This window comes from Neodiprion pinetum, chromosome 4 (assembly GCF_021155775.2).
Source record: "Neodiprion pinetum isolate iyNeoPine1 chromosome 4, iyNeoPine1.2, whole genome shotgun sequence".
In the NCBI taxonomy this organism is placed as follows: domain Eukaryota; kingdom Metazoa; phylum Arthropoda; class Insecta; order Hymenoptera; family Diprionidae; genus Neodiprion; species Neodiprion pinetum.
In genome coordinates this window covers 16,882,727-16,904,595 of record NC_060235.2, presented here as the reverse complement: position 1 = coordinate 16,904,595, position 21,869 = coordinate 16,882,727, and the positions used below count along the sequence as shown (strand labels likewise).

General features: G+C 38.5%; 6 protein-coding genes across 11 annotated transcripts; 2 read left to right on the top strand and 4 right to left on the bottom strand.

Annotated features, from left to right (window-relative positions):
* Nucleotides 1-327: 327 nt before the first annotated feature.
* LOC124218137 (jouberin) lies at nucleotides 328-6,719 on the bottom strand. Of its 4 annotated transcripts, none has more exons than XM_046624575.2 (7): nucleotides 6,481-6,719; nucleotides 4,226-6,223; nucleotides 3,963-4,111; nucleotides 3,481-3,834; nucleotides 3,231-3,386; nucleotides 2,702-3,150; nucleotides 328-2,589 (listed from the first exon to the last, which is right to left on the bottom strand). In XM_046624575.2, exons 2-7 carry the CDS (start codon nucleotides 6,108-6,110, stop codon nucleotides 1,374-1,376), a joined length of 4,209 nt encoding a protein of 1,402 aa, XP_046480531.1. In that variant the 5' UTR covers nucleotides 6,111-6,223; nucleotides 6,481-6,719; the 3' UTR covers nucleotides 328-1,373. The 4 variants fall into 4 exon arrangements, with proteins under 4 accessions (XP_046480531.1, XP_046480534.1, XP_046480535.1 ...); XM_046624578.2 differs by having other exon boundaries at nucleotides 6,494-6,719; XM_046624579.2 differs by having other exon boundaries at nucleotides 6,628-6,719.
* On the top strand, nucleotides 6,539-8,008 carry LOC124218144 (adenosine 5'-monophosphoramidase HINT3). The gene is made up of 4 exons (XM_046624593.2): nucleotides 6,539-6,911; nucleotides 7,001-7,121; nucleotides 7,222-7,415; nucleotides 7,531-8,008. The coding sequence occupies exons 1-4, from the start codon at nucleotides 6,837-6,839 to the stop codon at nucleotides 7,567-7,569; spliced, it is 429 nt and encodes a 142-aa protein (XP_046480549.1). The 5' UTR covers nucleotides 6,539-6,836; the 3' UTR covers nucleotides 7,570-8,008.
* Nucleotides 7,902-10,193, bottom strand: LOC124218139 (mitochondrial enolase superfamily member 1). The gene is made up of 6 exons (XM_046624587.2): nucleotides 10,052-10,193; nucleotides 9,874-9,976; nucleotides 9,678-9,793; nucleotides 9,070-9,224; nucleotides 8,420-9,003; nucleotides 7,902-8,334 (listed from the first exon to the last, which is right to left on the bottom strand). Exons 1-6 carry the CDS (start codon nucleotides 10,133-10,135, stop codon nucleotides 8,036-8,038), a joined length of 1,341 nt encoding a protein of 446 aa, XP_046480543.1. The 5' UTR covers nucleotides 10,136-10,193; the 3' UTR covers nucleotides 7,902-8,035.
* Nucleotides 10,194-11,441: 1,248 nt separating this feature from the next.
* Nucleotides 11,442-14,794, bottom strand: LOC124218138 (dipeptidase 1). 3 transcript variants are annotated; one of them, XM_046624582.2, is made up of 9 exons: nucleotides 14,407-14,794; nucleotides 14,064-14,305; nucleotides 13,661-13,784; nucleotides 13,334-13,505; nucleotides 12,665-13,096; nucleotides 12,308-12,566; nucleotides 12,116-12,200; nucleotides 11,910-11,985; nucleotides 11,442-11,839 (listed from the first exon to the last, which is right to left on the bottom strand). In XM_046624582.2, exons 2-9 carry the CDS (start codon nucleotides 14,148-14,150, stop codon nucleotides 11,605-11,607), a joined length of 1,470 nt encoding a protein of 489 aa, XP_046480538.1. In that variant the 5' UTR covers nucleotides 14,151-14,305; nucleotides 14,407-14,794; the 3' UTR covers nucleotides 11,442-11,604. The 3 variants fall into 3 exon arrangements, with proteins under 3 accessions (XP_046480538.1, XP_046480539.1, XP_068991887.1); XM_046624583.2 differs by having other exon boundaries at nucleotides 14,421-14,794; XM_069135786.1 differs by lacking the exon at nucleotides 14,407-14,794 and having other exon boundaries at nucleotides 14,064-14,399.
* Nucleotides 14,502-17,984, top strand: Rnf146 (Ring finger protein 146). Its single transcript, XM_046624588.2, has 3 exons — nucleotides 14,502-15,466; nucleotides 15,672-15,914; nucleotides 16,121-17,984. Exons 1-3 carry the CDS (start codon nucleotides 15,316-15,318, stop codon nucleotides 16,420-16,422), a joined length of 696 nt encoding a protein of 231 aa, XP_046480544.1. The 5' UTR covers nucleotides 14,502-15,315; the 3' UTR covers nucleotides 16,423-17,984.
* On the bottom strand, nucleotides 17,475-21,307 carry LOC124218142 (nucleolin). The gene is made up of 5 exons (XM_046624589.2): nucleotides 21,066-21,307; nucleotides 20,222-20,467; nucleotides 19,989-20,129; nucleotides 19,495-19,622; nucleotides 17,475-19,237 (listed from the first exon to the last, which is right to left on the bottom strand). The coding sequence occupies exons 1-5, from the start codon at nucleotides 21,171-21,173 to the stop codon at nucleotides 19,219-19,221; spliced, it is 642 nt and encodes a 213-aa protein (XP_046480545.1). The 5' UTR covers nucleotides 21,174-21,307; the 3' UTR covers nucleotides 17,475-19,218.
* Between the last annotated feature and the right edge of the window lie 562 nt (nucleotides 21,308-21,869).

Genomic DNA, 21,869 nt, shown 5'->3' with positions numbered 1-21,869 from the left:
ATGTGGAATAGCAGATTATAACAGTATGTTTTGGCAAAGTAGCGATGTAACAGTTCATGTATTGTCTATTATCTTAATTTCCTCTATGTATTCTTTCACCTTTGCAAAACCGCAGTTGCCTTTCTGATCTCTAGCGATACTAGCAAAGTATATATTTTGATTCATTAATCATCATCCCGATTCACTCACTCCCGTCCTCTATCACTAATTCGCAGATCCCACATCAATGAACAAGTATTTATCACTATCTCTCTAAATACTATGAGTATCCTTTGTTGACAGTAGTACATACAGCCAACAGGATAAAAATTGACTTCACGAATAATGTTGTGTTGGAAACAGGATTTAATGATTTGAAAGCCAATGGATTACACCAGTTAACATGAATTTTGAGTCTGTTCTAATCTGATACAGTTTGCTTTTTCTCTCTGCGTGCTGCTTATACTATGAACCAAGTATTTGAAGACTTATTTATCAACATAACAAAGAAAAAAGCATACTTTATAAACAATAAATGGAAATTTTGGTTATTATTCGATCCATGGAATAAAAATTTAGTCATTTAAACATAAACTTAAAAAAAAATTTTTTTTTCTGTGACCTGTGTTATTTCTTTTGAAAGTCAGTTATTGAAAAATAACCATTGATTTTTCATTTCTATTATTTATGTAATACTGAATATTTCAAAATTTGACCTGTCAGAAAAAGATGTTTTCCCATCCGTTTTAGCAATTTGAAAAACCATGAATAGAAAATAATTAATGTTTAGTATTTCAATAATTGAGAAGAAAAATATGACTTGTTACGTAGATCAATATTATACAGAGGAGAAAATAATTTTTTTTGCTATTTTTCGTCACATTTCCAAAGATGTGTATTACTGAAAGATAATTTTAACACCTTGTCAAAGTTAAAAACAAATTCAAGACTTATTTTTAGTTCCAGTTAATTTCCAACGAACCTCATAGTATATATATTTTCATGATTCATTTTCATATTCATTCAAGCACCTGTGTAATTTTTCTCAATTAAAACCCAATTACCGCTTCCAAATTTTGGGATTAACTCAGAAAATAGGTTAAGCCTTCTACATATTTTCGACGTGCTTCTAGCAAAGCGAAAAGTGAAAAATTTTTTGGATAAATATCGTTTAGAATAAAACTTGAGATATTGCATTTTCGATCCACAATTTTAAAAGTGCGTAACAAATCAATAAAACATTCTTCATATGAACATCCTTGAAACGATAGGAACTAAAAATGAAGTAGTTCATAATTTTACCAAAATATTTGCAGCTCAAAGTTGACTTTGTAAAAAACATTGAAAATATAAATTGAGCATCTTAGAGATACTACTGTTGCATATCGATCGATTCAAGTTAGATCATTTATTTGCGGTGTATGCGAATTGTCGTTTTTTACTTCATTTTCAACAGTAAATGTAATACTGCTTTTTGCCGAGCTACCCGAATCGCTAGCCACCCTGCTTTTGTCTAACATTGAAAATCTAATATCCTTTTTCTTGTCAACGATGTAAGTCCCTGTGCTACCCGGGGTGCTGGTGTCGCTGGGCAAACTGTCTGCCAGGTTCTCTAAAGTTATAATACAAGTTTCGCTGCTGTGGAAAATCTTGTCGTCCGATGATCCACGACGTTTCGTTCTCCCACGATTTGATTCCACATCAGCCTCAGATTTATTCTTTCCATACTTTTTTTTAAATAACTCACCACCATGTCTATGGATGGAACGGATTTCGTTGAATTCCATGTCACTACAGGACGAAATATTCTGACGATTTTCTGCATGGATATCCGACATTCCTACTTTCCGCAATTTCTCACTGTCTGTTGACTCGTCATTGCCCAACAAACTAATATCCTGCATTTCAATAAGCTCTCCACTAGTTTTTCGTAATCTTACAGTCGCATCAGTGTTCATAGTTAGGCTCTTGTCCCTGCTTCTGCTCATCTGAGATCTTGATACAACGTTCCGTTCATACTTTTTGCTACAAATGCTTTTCTCGGCGTTGGGCGAAACTGCGCCCAGATACTGGCTGGGTGCGTCGTTGAGACTACACGTCAAACCCGTATGTCGTGTTAACGCCGTATTCACAAGGATTTTGTCAATTTTTTCTATTATGTTATTCAATCTGGCAGCACTTCTTGACTTGAGACCCTCCTTGGAATAGTCAAGTCTCTCTAATTTCTGACGCAATAGTTCTTGTCTAGAAAGAGGATTTTCATCCGTCACATTTCGTGTAGCGTAACTCTTACCAAATTTTACAGTGATCTTAGTATCGTCGTCATTGTCCGGAACTTCATTATTAGCAATCAAACTTAGACCGACACTCTCCCCCGTTGAATTCTTACTGAAGTTCATTACGTGAACAGCAGATGTGCTGCCGAATGTTGAGAATGCCAGAATATGTTCAAAAGGATGATAAGCAACGCAGGCTACGATTTTCGTATCTTGTACCAGATATTTAGCGACTCTCTTTCCGTTCTCGACGTTCCATATATTCAAATACGAATCTTCCCCACCGCAAAGAACAAACCCTCCACAAGGCGACAAGCATGCAGTTATTTGTAATCTGAAACATTCGTAGAAGATCCGATTAGTTATATTAAATAATGCGTTTTAGAATATGAACTTGACATTTTTGTTTGGGCAACACATTTTGTAAAATGATCGTGACGACGTACCTGCAATTTCTGAGACTTTTGTATCGCTGCAAAACAACTCCCGTGGCGAGGTCGATCATTCGCAGTCCGTTATCCCGCGAGTGAACCAAAATTCGCGATTCCAGGGGTTGCGAAAGAACTGTGTTGACGACGATATTCTCGATTTCATTATTTTTAATTATCTTGAAAATGTTCCATTCCCTTGCTGACGAAATGCTAGCTGCCTTCTTCAAAGTCCACAGTATTATGACACCAACGCTATCGGCAGTGATCAGACCACCGTCCTTCTGAAAACATATCGAATTCACGTATCCTTTGTGCTCGTCTAATTCTTGGGTGAGTTCGTAACACTTGCTTCTTCTGCCTTTCATCCAAACTCTGGCAATGCTGTCGCAACACCCTGTCACTACAACGTCTTTGTTCCTAGGGTAAAATTTCCCGCAATAAACGTACGACGGGTGAGGCAACATCTAAAATTGACAATACATCCAAAGATTATCGCAGTTGCTATTTCAAAGCAATTATCACAGGATTGTTAAAGTTTACTTGCCTGGATATGCTGAATTATTTTGTTTCCTACGTCCCAAATGCAGGCAGTTTGATCCGAAGATACAGACAGCAAGTACTTGTCGTCGTTTGACCAGTTTAGACCATAGACAAAATTGTTGTGCCCGATGAACCGGACACATATCATTCCCTCAGGAACCTGCTTGAAGAACAATAAATAATCTTTTTATTAAAGCAATCTACTCCGAAACCTATTTTAAAGAATTTGTCTAATACGAAAAGTAATCTCTTGCCGTGTAGACGATGATTGGGTAGTTGCCATCTTCCGAGCCTACGCAAGCAAGGTATTTGCCGCTGTTGCTGAATGTGACGTAAAAGCAGCCATTTTCAAACGTTTCAGATTGAAACAGGTGGTTGTTTGGAATCTTGCAAGACTGTGCAGCGAGTCTAGTCCACTTTGGCAACTGCAATAGGTCCGAGGCTTTCATCAAACTACCGCAAGACTCGTCGTCTATCTCAGGTAATTTGTTCAGGCTAAGACGATCGTAAAGAACCGGATCTTCAACTGGCAGTTCAACAGGTTTCAATGTCACGTATAACGTGCTTGGATATTTCTCCCTATTATTGGATTTCCAACTGTTGAAGACCTGTGAAACATAGAAATGATGAGAGTTTACATTGACTTGATGCACCAAGTTTTTCAAACTTTGACAAGTGTGTTTTAAGCAGAAAATTGATTTCAGTTTTAGTCGATCCCAGCAGGATCTGAACCCACCTCGCATTGCCCAAGTCTTCCGGATTTTTTAGAAGCTTTAGACGGCTGGTACAGTTGAAGTCTGACTTTCTTGTTCATGTGAGACGTCCCATTTACTCCGACTGGCCTCAGAAAAGCCCAAGCAATTTTATGCCAACATCCTTCACTGCCTGGAAAGAACCATCAAAACGCTGTAAGCCTGATAATTGTTACCTCAATTTTACTATGTGAAAAAAAACTAGTATTTAGCAATATTTTTGCACGTTGTTTTCATTTCTACCCACCCAAGATGTTATAGTTGAATCTGGCCTCGGCAAAATTTAATAAATCCAATACTTCGAACAATATTAATGTCGGTTTATCATCCATTTGAATAACATCGTCAAAGTTGTAATCAAATATCAATTCCTCCTCCCAATTAGGCACGATAGATTTATTCTTCTTGAAGTCAAACTTCCCAGTGATCATTGGTTGCAGATAACCGCATCTTTCACGATCATCATTTTCTGCAGTCTTTAAATAATTTCCCGTTTTCATGTCCACAATATGAACCTTCACCATTGGGTGTCTGGTAATAAAATCCGTTTCCAATACATCTGCTTTGTGAATGGTGATGGATATAAACTGGTCCGATTTGTCTGCATTATACTCAACCGAATCATCTTTGCTACTTTGCGTACTTGTATTCTTCAGGCCACTACTCGATCTGGATTTTAGCACACACTTTTTAGCAGAATCAACTTCCCGCCTTGAGTACTTTGACTTCTTTCCATCTTCTTTTGCTGATCTGCTTCTAGGCAAGTCAGTGATGTCCATCAACGAACAACTGGTATCAATGTTTGCGGAATCATCTTCAGAGAACGGCCGCCTTTTACTCGCTGATTCCTCATTCCAGATTTTTTTTTCACGCACAGCAGACTTCAAAACTTGGTCATTGCTTTTTGAGAACTCAGAAGTTTCAAATGTTGTGCGAGAGTTTAATTGCTGCCTAGACTTGATAGGAGTCAACTGAGCTCCAGGATCCCCGTCTCTCTCGGCATCATGAATTTCAGTTTCAGAATTACCAGAGTCTGAAACCTCGAAAACTTTGACCACCTCGTTGTTGTCTCTGCGATTCGTGTAGTGAGAAAAATCGTCTTTCGATTGGATTAAGTTTGTTTCCATCTGTCTCACACTCTTGGACGAATCGTAGAAACTGCTCATCTCTATCTTAGTACTCTGTCTGTATTTTTGACTGTTATCCGATCCTCCTTGAGGTTCGTAGACCTCCGTTTCAATTCGAAGCACCTCTTCAGCATCGGATCGAAAAGCGGTATTGTCAAACACCAAGCTAGACTCATTAGCCAAGGATTTAGAAAATTTCTTTTTTCGTGGAGCAGGAACCGGTCTAAGCTGAGGATCAGTAAAGAGATGAGAATCGGTATCCACCGACCGGTTTGTGTCGGAGGAATTTGCAATTAGCTCTTGGGTCAAGTGTAAATTCTTCTCACCCTTGGACCACCGTTTACGTCTCCGCTTAGGTGCCTCCATATTCGTCTTCCAAGGTTCTGGTTCAGGGTCTGAATTCCCAGCAGTTGTCCTCAATATTTTCTCCTCAGATCCAAAAAGTTGGGTATAATTCTCTTCAGAGTTTGAATGATCAGAAGATTTTGAAAATCTCGTAGAAGGTTCTCGATCAGCAGAAGACATGAAGACTTTAGAGTCTTCTGCAAATTCTTGGATGGTATCGATCGATTCTTCAATTTCCCAGGCCATTCCTGCCATGGCACTTTTCTTTCTTTGACTTCTTAGGGGATTTGCCTTGTTTTCACAACTTATGGCGTCTAACCAGCAGACATTAGCATCTTCAACAATGTTTCTTGGCTTGAATAACTTTATTTCCTTATTTTCGCTGTGAACATCAACAACAATGACATCCAGAGGTCTATGGGCTTTTGCGGTATTTTCAAGACAGTCATTACTATCTCCACTATCGATCGACTCGTCATTATGACACAGTATTCGTTCTGATCGCGATAACCCAACTTCCTTTCCAGACGTAGCGGGCCTTCTTCTCATCTGTCTAACAGAAGATTGTGATTTTTCCCCATTGTTAAAATCTCCAAGAGACTTGGAACTCCCTTTCCGAGAATCGCGACTTTTTCCACTTGATTTCTGACGCTTGGTCATCCTGCTATGTGTCGAGTCAACCTGTTTAGTTTCACCCAAGCACTTCAACTTGGACAGAGAGTTCGATGAATCATACCCGAAACTTTGTAGTTGCACCGATCATCAAGTATTTGCTAAAAGATGCAGAATAATACATTATTGCTTCACATGGCAGACGAGGAAATATAAATCAAGGCATGAATGAAAAAAGAGATCTTTGAGAATTTGAAGAAAAACTTTAATTTTAATGTCTGAAGTCATTCGCATAAATGTAACAGAACTTTGCAGTAAGGCAATGAGGCCGAAAAATGTGGTTCCAAGCTGTATGATTTAAGATTGAATGTATACAACATTTTGAAAAGCATAACAACACTGAACAACATGACTTAACCCCATTCTTTAACCATTTCATCGATTTATATGTTCAGTAGACATAAACTGACGTCAGTTTACGAAAAAATGAAAATTTAATGACAACGATTTGCGAGACCGTTTTATACGGTGTTATTTAATACAGTTAAAGATATTTATCTTAAACCATGTAGCATTTTTGAGGCGACGCCATGTTATTAGAAACTCATAACCTCGGTTAGGTTAGTTAATCAAACCAAAGCTTGCCTGGCTGTCAAACGAAGCAGCCGACAGGCCATTTGTGGAAAAACTAATATTGCTCCTATTTTTCTTAAGCTTGGTAACACGTAAAGAGTAGAAATTTAAACCAAATCCCAAATTTGAATTGTCGTACAAATGTCTGGGGAAATGGATAACTGTGTTTTTTGCAAAATCATCGCCGACCAAGCACCCAGCGAAAAGATTTACGAGGTGGGAATGTGCACATATCACCACTTATCATTCATCAGATCAGCTGTCTGAAAATATTTAGAATTCTAATTTTCATATCTAATTTCCAGGACGACGTTGTAATTTGCATAACAGACATTAAACCAGCCTCCAAGCACCATTATCTTGTCATACCGAAGACCCACATAGAGAATGCAAAAACTATGCAAGGCCCAGAGGACAAAAAGACATGTGTGTAACGTAGTTTCATTTTTTAATTTAAATTCCTGTAACAGAGCCTCCATTCACAAATTGCCTGTGAACTTACTTCTATTCATTCATTCGTTCGCAGTTGAGCATATGGTCAAAGTTCTCACAACGATCAGTGAAATGAAGGGAATTGACTTGAATGATGCAAGGATAGGGTTCCACTGGCCTCCGTTCAACTCCGTCAACCATCTGCACCTTCATGTTATTTCACCTGTAGGGAACATGGGGTTCCTCGGGCGGATGATGTTTCTACCCAACAGCCTTTGGTTTGCAAGCGTGAGTGACATTTTTTCTCTCATTAAATTGCATTACATTGAAGTCTTGACTGAGCGATATACTCCAAAGTTTTTTAATCTGCTTTCTCCATCACCCTAATTATCTGCATTTTCAGATTGACTACGTCAGATCTCGTCTACAGACTTGCAGTTAATGCTTCCTCAACTTAGACATGGCACAGCAGCTTGCCAATCTTGATTATGGTTTCTGAACTGGTACCAAAATTATGTAACAAATGTCAAGGGCTGGCTATTAAATTACCCTGTTAGCGAATTTATTCCAAATCACAACGAACGATGTATTGCTTACAATTTATATTAGGACCTTTTTTATTTTTTTTTTTTTTATAACATTAAATAATGTACACAATAGTGCAACTACTGGTTACTGTAGCTAATAGCTATACAAAACAATCTTAACGCTCAAATTTACTAAATTTTCAACTATTATTCTGATAGAAGTACAAATAAGTTTTTCGATATTGGAGGTATTTTGATCGCAAATAATTGCTAAAAATCTGTGAAAGAATTCAATCTTTGTGTACACGCATATTTATGTATATTATGTATAAAATATATCCAAATTGGATAGGAGCAGACTTGAACAGTTTTCTCTAAGTTTCAATCAACTGGTTCAGGAAAGATTCCTTCCTTAAACATGTGCTGCCACGCGACACCATTTGGATACTCGTATTCAGCAACGCTTTGCTTTTTGAATTTAGTCGAGTAGCCAGGAGCAGTTGGCGGCATGTAATGAGCATTCTGGACATTTGTAGGATCTTCAAAGTGCTCGTGCTGCTGATCGACGTATTCAATGACTCGGTTCTCGCTGGTTCCGCTCAACGCGACAAAATCCCACATTTGGAGGTGCTGTACCATTTCACACAAACCTACGCCTCCAGCATGGGGACAAACCGGCACTGTAACCAGTTAAAAAAACGTGCAGTTCTTGTACAAACTGCGTAATTTTCATATAGAAAAGCAGGCGCAACAAGTTATGATTACCGCCCAGCTTCAGCGCCATAAAGTAGACTGACAGAATCTCGTTCACGCCACCTATTCTAGCTGAATCAATCTGGCAGTACTTGATTGCCCTGGCCTGAAGTAGCTGCTTGAACATAACTCGATTTGCGCACATCTCCCCAGTCGCCACACCTATGCCATAAGGTTCCAACTCTGCAGCGATCCTGGCGTGTCCTAAAACGTCGTCAGGAGAAGTTGGCTCCTCGATCCAGGTGATTTTGAATTCCGCGAGTCGCTTCACCCAATCGATTGCCTCCTCTACTTCCCAAATTTGATTCGCATCTACCATCAGCTTATTTTTGTAGCCGATTACTTCCCTGATCAGACGACACCTTTTTATGTCTTCTTTTAAATTGATTCCGACTTTGACTTTGAAAGCTGTGAAGCCAAGCTCGAGGTATTTCTTGCAAAGGTCTTTGACCTTTTCGTCCGAGTAGCCCATCCACCCGACTTGAGTAGTGTAAGCTGGATATCCCTTTTTCAATAATACTTTTTCCCTCTCCTCTTTGCCCTGTGCGTTGCTCTTCAGAATTGCCACCGCTTCATCTTTTGTAATAACGTCAGTGCTGAAAGTACGTCAAATGTTGAGCGGACCTTGTGAATAGCGGCAGAAAGCTGTGTCTGATACTTACATATACCGAAAATCAATAGTGGAGACCAACTGCTCTGGGGTCAAATCTACGAGCAACTTCCACAGAGGCTTACCTTCGATCCGAGCCCACAAATCCCAGAGAGCATTTATAATAGCTGCTGTAGCCAAGTGGCTGACACCTTTCTCGGGTCCAATCTGTACCCAACAATCGGAAAAGAATACAAACGGATTGAGAATTTCAATACGATGTATTCCGATTTCTTTATGTAAACAGATGTTTTGTATTGTTTGAAAAGAATTAATTCGGATAGAAAGAATTGAATCGGATTGATAATTGCCATCCCTTATTCTAAATAAATAACTGAAACGAACAAGCTATTAGAGATTGCATTGTCGTGAATATGACGGGATGGGAAAGAACAGATAAAATCGAATAGAAACGAATAAACACATTAAAACGAACAGTGTCTCATTGGAATAACTCATGCTTAATTCCGAAACTTAAAGAAATGGGATTCATAATTCTACTAATCGTTCCGTTTCTATTCTTTTCCGATTGTTGGGTAGAGATCAAAATATAAAAAATATATTAAGAAATCAGTTTAGAGAAAAGAAAATGGTAGTAATCATACTATTTATTACACTCACCCATCTCATTTGGGAATCGCTTGTTAATGCTCTCCAGACTGATGCAAAATCAGAATAAATTTCCTTCACATTTCTACCCTTGACAAGTCTGAATAATGATTTACAAGCCTGAGTGACTGAAATCGATATTGAAATTGTAAGAAATAATGAGAGTAAACAATTTTGCTAGTTACCTAGGAGAGTTATAGGAACGTACCAACTTCTGTTCCTCTGCCTAGGGTAAACGTCATACCGTGCCCTTCGAATCCTGTGTTAGTAACAATAATAACGTAGGCACAGGAGTAATTGGGGTCCGTATGCTAAAAATGGATTGAATATTAGATGATCTGCCAACTTTAAATCAAGAGTAACGCGTTCAAACCCATAGACCTTACCATAGCATCGGTTCCGTCAGCGTTTAGCGAAGTTGGAAAGCGAAGATCCTTGACGATCGCATCAGTGATTGTTGCGTTCTCCATATTTCTGTGTTTTGCTAACTAATCTAAGTTTTGTGGAGAATTATACGTCCGAATAAAGTAGCTCAGCTGGTGCCTCTCGAAGCACATACGGTAAATGTGCCAATAACTTGTGCTACAAGGCAGTACATTTTATTATTGTTCGACTGATAACAGCTCGGCCTGTAGATAACTCTGCAATGAGGCAATCGGATGACATGTACGTACTGATTAAATACTTATGATTAAATCTCATATGTAAGACAACAAGAAAATTAGATATAATTACTATTATTACATCATCGTGATGACGTTATTTTAATTATGAATGCTATTATCAACTTATACAGATACAGTATATCTCGATTAAAAGAATAAATCGACAATACTTTATACATGTACAATTTGCAATTTGCGCATGTACCAATATTTGCCACAGACCAATTTCCCCCTCTTGCCAAACCTATTACGCAATTTTGATCAGTTCATTTTCAGTATTGCCACAGGTGCGTCAACGAAATTGATATTTTTATCCAGAATGCGTGATGATGTATCTATTAAAAAACTGTATGGAATTATAGATAATTTAGGCAAAGTATCAATAGTGAAATATGTTTGGTGACTGAAGGTCTTTGAATATCGCGCCATCGTAGTTTCTCGAGATCGCCGCGCTCTATTGACTCGTGGCAGCGCTGGTGTCTGATTTTCGCGGATAAATGAGCAGACGCGCACGCGAATTTGTAGCAGTCGTCAAAACGATTCGCTTCGGAAAACACGTTGACGATGAGGCCTAAGGCTGATACACATCCAACCTAACGAGGTTCACGAAAACAGTTCTTGTCATAGAGATCGAGAGAACGACAACGGCTCGAGATTCTCCGATCCTTTGACAATGAACTTCTGACCGAGGGGACGGCAACGCATCAAGATCCCCCGATACAGATATACGAAAATAATGCGAAAACCAACGTATCATATACGCGAGATTGCGATGGTGTGAGTCAAACGGGCGATGTACATTCTCATTAGGCCGACTTGATATCATGTAATGATAGGATGTACACGTAACGATAATACATGTAAAATAAGATCGTTGCAACGTCATGGGTTTTTATGCCTTAGGCTTTTCCCATATGAGCTAATAAATGATATTACGATTCGACAGCTCGAATCATTGTGAGTTATCATTCAAATTCATAATAGACCTAGAACTCCCATCCTAGATCATTGAAACCAATACGAAAATCTGAAGTAACTTCGAATTGAAGAAGCTTCGAACATACAAGATATGCTGTGATATTCTATTACCATACAGTTAAATTTATGAACGTTACAGCAAACATTTCCTTTTATTAAAAAACTTAGAATATTTCCACATTTACAGTTGGATGTATATCAACGGAATAGAGAAGATAATCACAGTTACTATGAATTATAATTATACAAGATGAAAACCGCTCATTTCCGAATTTTTTTAGCATCACGTTAATTCTTCACGCATCATGATACCTGCAGTAAGCGGTATCCTCAATTAACTCTTGCGCTATCCATTCCTCAGATGGTTGCTGCGCCAAAAGGGCCAAAGACTGAGTCTCTGCCTCTTTCAAAACTCTCAACAAGTTTCCACCAGCAAGCTTCTTTATATCAGCTGCTGACCATCGCCTATCTCTGGTCAACTCCGCCAGTAGCAAAGGGTAGCCAGAGACGTCTGGCAACTCCGCCGGAGGGCTGTAAAAACTTCAATATATAGACTAATCTTGCATCGTTGTCATAACTTTGAATTCATCATGAAGTGTACCTAATAATTCCATCGTATCCAGCTCCGAGTCCAACGTGATTAACTCCCGCGGTTTTTCTGATGTGAGTGATATGTGCTGAAATGGAAGTAAATCGTCAGATTACTCCATCTGCACAATATCGATTAATCGCAAATTAGACAAAAGTCTACTTGTCATCTGTTGCAGACTCGCCAATCCTGCAACAAGTGAAAAACTTGAAGCTCACCGATTACGTCGTGCATTGAAGCGGAGCTGCTGCAACTTAGATGGGCACTGTCGAAGCTCACCATCACTAATCCACCGTTAATGGGCTAAAAATAAAAATTGAAGCATAATCTGTATTTGCGTTGCCATGCTTTGCAATTGGAGCGAATCGCCAAGGGTTGGTAATAGTTTGGAAAAACCGATCAATGCTCACGAGATAGCGAAGAATGTCGTCCGGGACATTTCTTGACGAGTTGCACAAGGCTCTAGCTGCACTGTGTGAAAAAATAACAGGTGCTTTAGTCACAGCCAAAGCTGCTCTCATCGTCTGAGTAGAAACGTGAGAAAGATCTACCAGCATCCCCAGTCTGTTTAGCTCCTTGACAATAGCTCGCCCGAACGTAGACAGACCACTACTGTGATAATCCAGAGGCACATCTTCGTTCGGGTCCTCTACTAGACTAGAATCCGCCCTGAAAAGTTAAACAACAAATTGCAACAACAATTTCAGCTAGAATTTCAGATAAATTATAGCTCGTAAAATCGCAACAATTTTTACATGATTTTTTACCACGGTGTGTTGCAGCGATGCGTTAAAGTCATGTATCGAGCACCCAAGAGATGAAAACTGCGTAAAACTGCCAGTGAGGAGCCAATGCTGTGGCCGCCTTCCAGACCAACGAGACTGGCAATCATGCCATCTCTGTGAGCTCCCTCAAGCTCTGCACTCGAAGTTACCAGACGCATACCCGTTGGGTGTTTTGATGTTAATCTTCTGACAAGATCGATCTGTTCTAACGTCAGTTGAACGGCATCCAGAAACTGAGCCTCGCAAGGAACGTAAGCCGACCAAAATTGAGCCCCAACATTACCCCGTCTTAGACGCACTAAATCTGTTTGCCACTCTGGACCCCACGTCAAGTTCTTAGAAAGATCATCCTCGAAGGGAAAGTTTCTCGCTGTTCCTCCCCGCTGGCGCAAGTTCCAAGCAAAATCGTTATGCCTGGAGCAATAAATTAAATTTGAAAAGGCTACTGAGGGAGTATTGGTTACATTTATTATCTTGGTGTATTCTCCCGTCTAGGGATAAAAAATTCAAGTGCAGAAACATTTTCTAGGGACATGCATGTAATAAAACAGATTAATATATTTTGTTGATGAAATTCAAGAATTTCGTATTATATAAGAAATTATTTCTAAAGTGACTATTAACCATGGGATATCAAAAATGAATACTGACCCGTCAATGAGTGGCATTTCTGATAGTATTCGTTTAACAACGAGTAGTCTGGCTTCCAGTAGGTGTGAGCTGCGAAGTTCGAGCGCCAATGGTAAGCCTACACCGGCAACTAGGGCGCAGCCCAGAAAGAGCAGTCCAAGAATGACGAACCATCGCTTGCCCAATTTAGTTCCTGCAAAATATTAAGGATTAGAATTAGAATAAAAAGTTGGGGAGTATTAATAGATTGAGAATAAAATGAGGATATGACTAGTCGTTATACCTACATAAACAGCTAGCCAAGATCTTATCCAAAATACAGACAAATTTGAAGGAGATTCAGCTTACCATCTTCACGAGAGCTTTGGTTTTCCTTTCTCGAGGAAGAAGCCAGACCCTCTTTAATGCGCCGGCTGACATCTCCGTTAGGCATTTTGCAAATGAGCTCTGGTGACGAGAGTTGCAGGCATGTCTGAAAAAACGAGTATGTACTGTAGTTTCATTGTTGGCATTGGCTTAGTCACATATTATTCATGGATTTATAAAAGTTGCAACACATAAATGAGTACTGATTCAAATCAATACCTGAGAGAAAGTTCTTTAATAAAATTTGATCAGACATAGTTGGAGATTTTGATAGGGGATTATCGTCCTAGGGAGAGGAGTGGTAAGCTTTGTTTATGTCGTCAAATAAAGAACAACAAACCAAATCAGAATGGACGAGTAAAATTCAGATTTATTATAGATATACCTCAAGAATGTCAACCTCTTTTTCTCTGCGATGCGACGGGTGATATCCCAATCCGTCAGCACGCGAATCTTCGTAAAGTTGAAACATTATTTAAATGTTTTATTTACAGTCGAGGGAAGGTGTGTTGTGTGGCGATTCAGCCGCTGGCTGTCAGGACGCGGCTGCGTGAACCGGTCAAATCGTATCGACCGTATTTCCCGAAAATAAGCCAGCGTGATCCGGTCTTGGTAACATCTTCGTGACTAAACATGTTCAAGTTTATCCTTCAAAATCTGAGAGAACGAGACCTATCACAACTGAGCCACAAGCGTACATTGGGCACTATTGGGACTTGGGAGGTTACCTTAACAAAATTACGTTTTTATTTCAGCCCAGCTGTTACTGCAGACCCTGCAGACGATGTTCTCCTGTTTTATCAACTGAAAATATCCGCGGCACTTCTTTCTTACCGAATGCGTTGACTGAGGATTCAGTCAACGACGTAAACAAATAACTGCCTAAAGGAGGAAGTATGAGGCGCCAGTTTGAATTGAAAACTTTCTACCAATCTCATTGCAAGACCATCGATTGGTCGATCTGGAGCATCCCTGCAACCCCTACAACCAATGACACCGGTGCAAAAAGAAAACTAGCGACGCTAGTGGTAAAAAAATGAACCTCAATTGCTGTACAAGTTTTGTCAATTCTCCCATTGGAGTTCAGTCTCCTTGTAGCAATAATCGGTATTTAAATTTACATCAATCGAAACCACTTTTTAGGAGTACTGATAAATAATACACAAAAATACGTGTTTTATATTTACTAATTGCGTTCTAATTGTTGTTTCGCTTTCGAAGCCGATCGCATATCGGTAAAGTAGAATCAAATGTTAACGTATATACCGACGATTAGACGAATGTAATTTCGAATTTCGACCATAAGGTGCGCAGAAGCAAGTGAAGCCATCTGTGCAGCTTCTTCCGCGGTTTGGTATTTTTTAACTGATAATTATTTCGAACAAAATTTGGTTAAATCAATGTGATTATAATTCGTAGTATAACGTCAAGCGATTGATTTTTCACGTAGTTTTCACATGTAAAAGAAAAGAAGGCAATATGCGTTGGCAAATTCGGTCGCATTTGCAACCACCGACGGAAGAACAACACTGAGATTTACAAGACTCAATTATCCCTTCCTTCTCGGAGGTTCCTCCCACGAAGGAGAATTACAAGCGCTAAATAATACTTCGGCAGTCGAACTGATTGCTTAATACATGAAACGTACAAGGCTATGTAAACCCGTCAGATACTCGAAAATACAAAAAATTCACGCAATGGCCGATGCGGTGATCGATTTAACAGAGGATCCACCCGTCAACGAGTCAAGCGAAAAAGACTTCGGTGCTGAAACAGAAGACAGCGACGGTAAACTCCACCTTCTATCTTCAAGGATTTGAGTTACAGATCATTACCAAAGTGTCTCAAAAGATATGAGTGAAAACACTGTGTCACTGGACATTGTTTACATCCTTCAACAATTAATTATTCTGAAGAAACCCATCTCCGTTTATCCGCCTGGTTGAGAACCGATTCCATTAAATTTTCTCCTAAGGTTGACAATTATTCGCAGGTCCGGAATGCGCAGTTTGTCTACAGCCCTGCGTTCACCCAGCTCAGCTTCCTTGCAGTCATGTATTTTGCTTCCTCTGTGTGAAAGGGGTCGCAAACCAGAGTAAACGGTGCCCGATGTGCCGGCACGAGATCCCACCTGACTTTCTTGAAAAACCTCGGCTTGTGGAACTTGAAGAATTGGTCAAAACCATTCAGGTTACAGAGGAGGAACAGTATCGCTGGTTCTACGAAGGACGCAATGGTAGGGATCAAATTTTGCTGTATATCTTCTTTGTGAGTTCACTACCAACATTGTAGCACTGTTTAACTTTACTATCACATTTAGGAGAAACCTGCATGTTCGAATTTCCTATGCCATATTTCTCGTGATTACCTCAAAACTAGACTTGTTAACTTAGTTTTCTCTCCTGCCATTTTCTACCAGTAAATTTCACTGATTTGTTTCAGGCTGGTGGCAATATGATCAGCGAACAAGTTCAGAACTTGAAACAGCATACAAGCAGGGACTAAGATCCTGTGAGCTGCTCATAGCTGGATTCCTATACATCGCAGATTTTGGATGCATGCTTCAATTGCGTCGTAATGATCCTTCTAGAAGGAGAAAAATTAAACGCGATCTATGTACTATACCTAAGAAGGGAGTGGCTGGATTGAGACTCAATGGAAGGGCAGAAGAGCCCATTGTGAGGGAAATAAGAGGCGCAGAGAGACCAGCCAGTCCTGTGAACAATGCCGCCAATACTACCTGATCATTACGTACATGAAATCCATGTACAATTTAACTATAAGTATGTAGAATATAAGAGATTGATATACAGTATCCATATTAGGATGAGCCAAAAAAATCGACTATTTTTTTTTCACTTTGTACTCCCAAAACTTGGTTGGTAGAGACCTCAAAAACATTCTCTCCAAGTATGAGCTCTTAATTTTAATAGGAAGGTCCTCCGTCTCGCAGTTTTCTATTTTTTTTTCTTATGGTGAGGAAGAAAAATACATATCTCGGTATCTACTATTTATAAAAAAAAATATGTATCATATTTTCGTAGGAAATTGAATTCTGTACAAAAAAAGGTCTCTTACAATTTTTTTGTATACCTCACTGCTCAGAAGATATTCACCGTCAAACTTCAATGCACACTATTTCTAATAGTGGCGTTAGTTGCACAAGACAAACAGACGAAGCGATAGGATTTAAAACAAAAATCCTCTCGAGCAAAACATTTTATGTATAATTTGTGAAAAAAAGTTATAAAATGTTCTCTGAACAAACGCCATAAAATTAATTAAGAGCATGATTGGGATTTCAAAATATTAAAAAAAAAAATTGTAAAAATACTAAAAAAATGATAAATTACAAAAAGTTTGTGAAACAGAGAACTTCTGTTGTAGTTACTTCGACGACAGAACCTGAAATTTGTACAGATTTTCCCGAAACTCATGAAATAAATTGAAATTGTTTGAATTATTAACAAAAAAAACTGTTAAAAATAGTGTGCATTGAAGTTTGACGGTGAATATCTTCTGAACAGTGAGGTATACAAAAAAATTGTAAGAGACCTTTTTTGTAGAGAAGTCAATTTCCTACGAAAATATGATACACATTTTTTTTTTATAAATAGTAGATACCGAGATATGTATTTTTCTTCCTCACCATAAGAAAAAAATAGAAAACTGTGAGGCGGAGGACCTTCCTCTTAAAATTAAGAGCTCATACTTGGAGAGAATGTTTTTGAGGTCTCTACCAACCAAGTTTTCGGAGTAGAAAGTGAAAAAAAATAATCGATTTTTTTGGCCCACCCTGATACATATATTATAAAACAATTTCGTATGAACGTTAACCACATTTTGAAAATATTGAATTTTCCTTCTTACCAAGTGGCAATCAATGATTTGTCTTCAAACGGAAATGTACTTCACCGACAGTCCGTTTGTTCATAGTCGAAATATGTCTCTCAAATTATCTAATTGATACGTTTTATTGTTTTCTCATGCTTGTGGGCCAGCATTTGAAATGTATAATCTTTACTTTGTACGGTACAACGTTAACTTTGAAATAAGCTATTCTTTGAGGAAGAGGTGGAAAAGGTTCCGAGTTAAGTAAACATGTCGCTTATTTAGACAGGCAAGAAAGATTACCGTTTTAAACCTGGTAAGAACAGACTATTTATTAATCAGGATACTGAATACAGAAAAACTTTGTGGCTTCATTCTTTTTAATGCATATAGAAACCTGTTTCACAATTTAGTATGATATATACGCGATACATTAACTTCGCATTTATAATCAATAAATCTTTTTCCCCTTTAATTTGTTTCGTCTTGAAAATTTCTTTAATTTATATGTCTTGACAAAGGATATGGTTTAATGAACTTGCTTGGATCAGTTTCAGTACAAGTTTCATATTTGTTTGAAATAAGTTACTACATTACTTGTATAGATATTTTTGTCCAACCAGACAGTAAATGTTCTAAAATGAATTTCATTCTTGCTTGAAGACTTGTCTCTTGGTAAAAGTATATGATCGACATCTTTTAATGACTGATCATTTGCAAATTCATATCCAATAGTAGTATGTAATCAGGAAATGTTCACATTTATATGAAGAATCGATATAAGAGACTGAATGTTCAAATTTGTGAAAGAGTAATAAATAGTTTTTATTTTCAATAATCGTCCATGATTCAATCATCATTAGTAGCGCTGATGATATATGTATGTACGTAATTATACGGTTCTTGGATTTGATTACCCTATTCGCAGTTGGGGTCACAAGAGTAAAAAACCATACTGAAAAGAAATTGATTAATTCCAATTTAGAAGAACCCAACGCAGCGTTATCAATATCAATAATATGCTGTCCTTTAAATGAATTCCCAGCCAAAGACGGCGTTATTTTGAATGCTTGTTAAGATTTTATTTAGAAAGACTAATTAACAGGTCCCTTTCGTCTGTGTTATAAAATCAAAACATAAGATGCTTGCAGTTAGAATTGATTTGTTATTTACTAGTTTTTTAGATTAATCATTATTTTTTATGTTTTTTAATTTGATGTTGTGTTTTGTTATTTTCGATATTCTTACAACTAGCTGCAGTTGCGTAGCATGGCCTAACACTAGCACTGAGCTCTAAAGACTGTCAAACAGCTAAGACTCGAGGTGTTGAAATACCAATAAAAGTTCAAGTAACAAGGATGAAAGAAAATGCCAAAGAACGTAAATAATTGTTCTATTGTTATACTGGAATATGATCATGATTAGATTAAAACACAGGAGAAAGTAAACTTACTCGCCTATCCCAGTTTTCGAGTATTCGATTGTGTTCGAATTTCGAGATCTCAGCATTACTAAACTCATATGGAAGTACAATACGGTAATTATAGAAAAGTCGGCACAAATTTTCTGGGAGTCTAGTATGTTTTTCTTTCCATTTTGGTATTAATTAAAACACGTTAGACCACTTTTCTACTAACTGCAATCTGTGTTTACCTTACTTTATCTTAAAACATATATAAACAAATACGAGGATGTTTGTAGTGTTGCACTTAATCCTCTTTTTCTTCTCTGAAAATAACACATAAAATTCGTTCAATGATAGCAATGATGATCGCCTTATAAAAGCAGTCTGGTCTCAGCATCAAAGATAACATAAAATTGAATAATCGGTGATGCTGTTATATTATTTAACATCAAAGTTTGAGCAAATAGAATACTTAGTACTCGACTTGAATCAATACGAAAAATGATTTCTGTCATCCCTCGGCGTCAATCCAAATGCTAAAGGTGCATGCCTCATGTTAAACAACAGCGTGAATACTCACTTGACAATTTCTTGCTGTTGTTGCCGATCCAGGTGTAACTCAACGATAGTCTCATGACGATTTTGGACCTTGAATGTGACCTGTGCTGCCAAGTACTTATCTTTGTTGTTTACTGACCAGCCAGAATACTGAAAGAAAAAAACTGTGATTGTTAAAATCACATAAAATTCGCACACAAAGAAATTTTGCGATATATTCAGTATTTTAATACTGATAGTGTTGATATACTTCCACTACATGCAAAATAAAATTAAATACATTTCTTCAAATTAATAACCTATCAAACTTCAGTCTGCCCTACGTAATTAATGATTAAACTGCAACTTTGCAAGGTTTCTGAGCAGAAAATTTTTATATGGCAAATATTTCTTAATTTAATCTAAAGGTTTGAACAAAACTTTATAGTTGAATAAGTAAAAAGTTATGATAGCTTCTCAAGAGCAAATTAAAATTTAGAGTTCTCATTGCTACACAAACCAAATACCAAAACTCACCGTGGATGTGCTTTTGTAAACAGTTTTGTCGTCCTCTTTGCAAGGCAAATATTTTTGGAGAAGTGCTTTGCCATCTATCCTCCACAAGGTAGGGTCTGTATCTCCGTTAATATCTGCTTTAGCGACAACAAAGGCGCCAGACTGAAAGAAATTCAAGAAACTAATTTTCAACATCTGAATACGACGTGATGGATCAGTCACTGTGAAGGTAAAACTAAGGCAACTATGCTCACGGTATAATCCTTTGGTGGTACGCCAGAAGGTTCATTAAAACTGTTGTCATCGGAGTCATCTTCGTCTTCTTCCTCCTTCTTTGAACGTCTCTTCTTTTTTGGTTTCTTGCCCGAATCGGAATCCGACTCCTCATCCTCCTCTTCATCTTCTTCTTCTTCTTCCTCTTCTTCCTCTTCCTCGTCTTCCTCTTCCTCGGAGTGCTGTCTTTTCTTGGCAGCTCTTTGCGGCCTCTTTTTGGTGCCACCCTGAAAAAACCAAGCTCTGGCTTATCTGAAATTCTACACTATTGGTGTATAAGTATGATCTACGAAGCACAATGCCTATAGAATTCTTATGACAAACTCAAAGAAAAGTGCTAATGTTTCTATTATTTTAGCTGCTAACACAATGCAAATCAAATTGGGAATGAAGAAAACCAGTATGTAACTGGATTTAAATCATGACGCGAGTTCGAGAAACGTGAGCCGGCATTCGCGATAACGCTCGGTGAAAATTTATAAGTGAAAAAATGCGTGCAAAAGAATTAACGACATAGAAAATGAATGAAATATCAGAGAGAAAAGCCGGGTATACGAGTTGCGAAAAATGGTGTAAGTGTATTAGCGGAGAAGAGTTGATATCGTGTTGAGCAAAATAAAAACTTTATAAACGGATAGAAGAGTCGGCGAAGATCACCGGCGAGCGGAACGCGAGACGATTTCGAATACGGTCTAAGACTGCAAGATCTTCGGTGATCTGGAGGTCGAATATTGCCGTAAATTGCTCGCGGGCGTCGCGATATAGAGGCAGTAACAGATCGTAGAACGATCATGGAATATGATCGGTGGCGTGGGCCTCCCTCACCTCGGCTCCCGGTTCGGGCGTCCATTCGTCTTCGGATACACCTTCGACTTCCTCAGGATCGTCTGCTGAATATTCGTCTTCGTCCGACATGTCCTTCGTCTTCTTCATGCCGCCTTTTCGCGAAATTTTGTTAACTATTCCTCACTAACACAATACCGAAAACGAAAACTACCGATTGGCACAATAGGACCGACGAACGCGAAGACCGCAAACAATATGGCGACTACAGCGGCGCGACTCGAGTGAAATGGTACGCTCTTGACGCACACCGGCTGCGCATCCATGCCGCTATACGTCACACCCGACGCGGCTGCCGGAAGCGTTGCTCCGCTGCTGCCGATCGACGCCGCCTTGTTTAAATTCGTCTTGAAAGCGATTCCCGAATTCACGAACGTCCGTTAAACGTTTAACGGGCGTATTATGAAACGTATAACAAGCATAAATTTGACAAACAGGAACAATAAAAACAAAAGATTAGGTCTCTTCTATCTAGTATAAGGCATTTTTTGGCGAGCCACTGGTATAGCAACCCTAAGTGTACCAGTAGAATATTGGGTGTGATGTAAACTATACTTTGGTTCATTTTGGTACCTACACCAGCGGCTTTCTAAAAATGCCTGTAATAATTTGGTTTAATTGCACCCTTCGCTGCGGGATTCTTGGATAATTGAAACTCTCAATTTACGAGCTGAAAACATTGGGTTCGACCATTGATACACTCGAATAATTTGGTACCGAATCGAACGGTTTTAAACGCGAATTTACTTTCGATTTGACTTCACTTTATGTGACACAGGGTGCGAC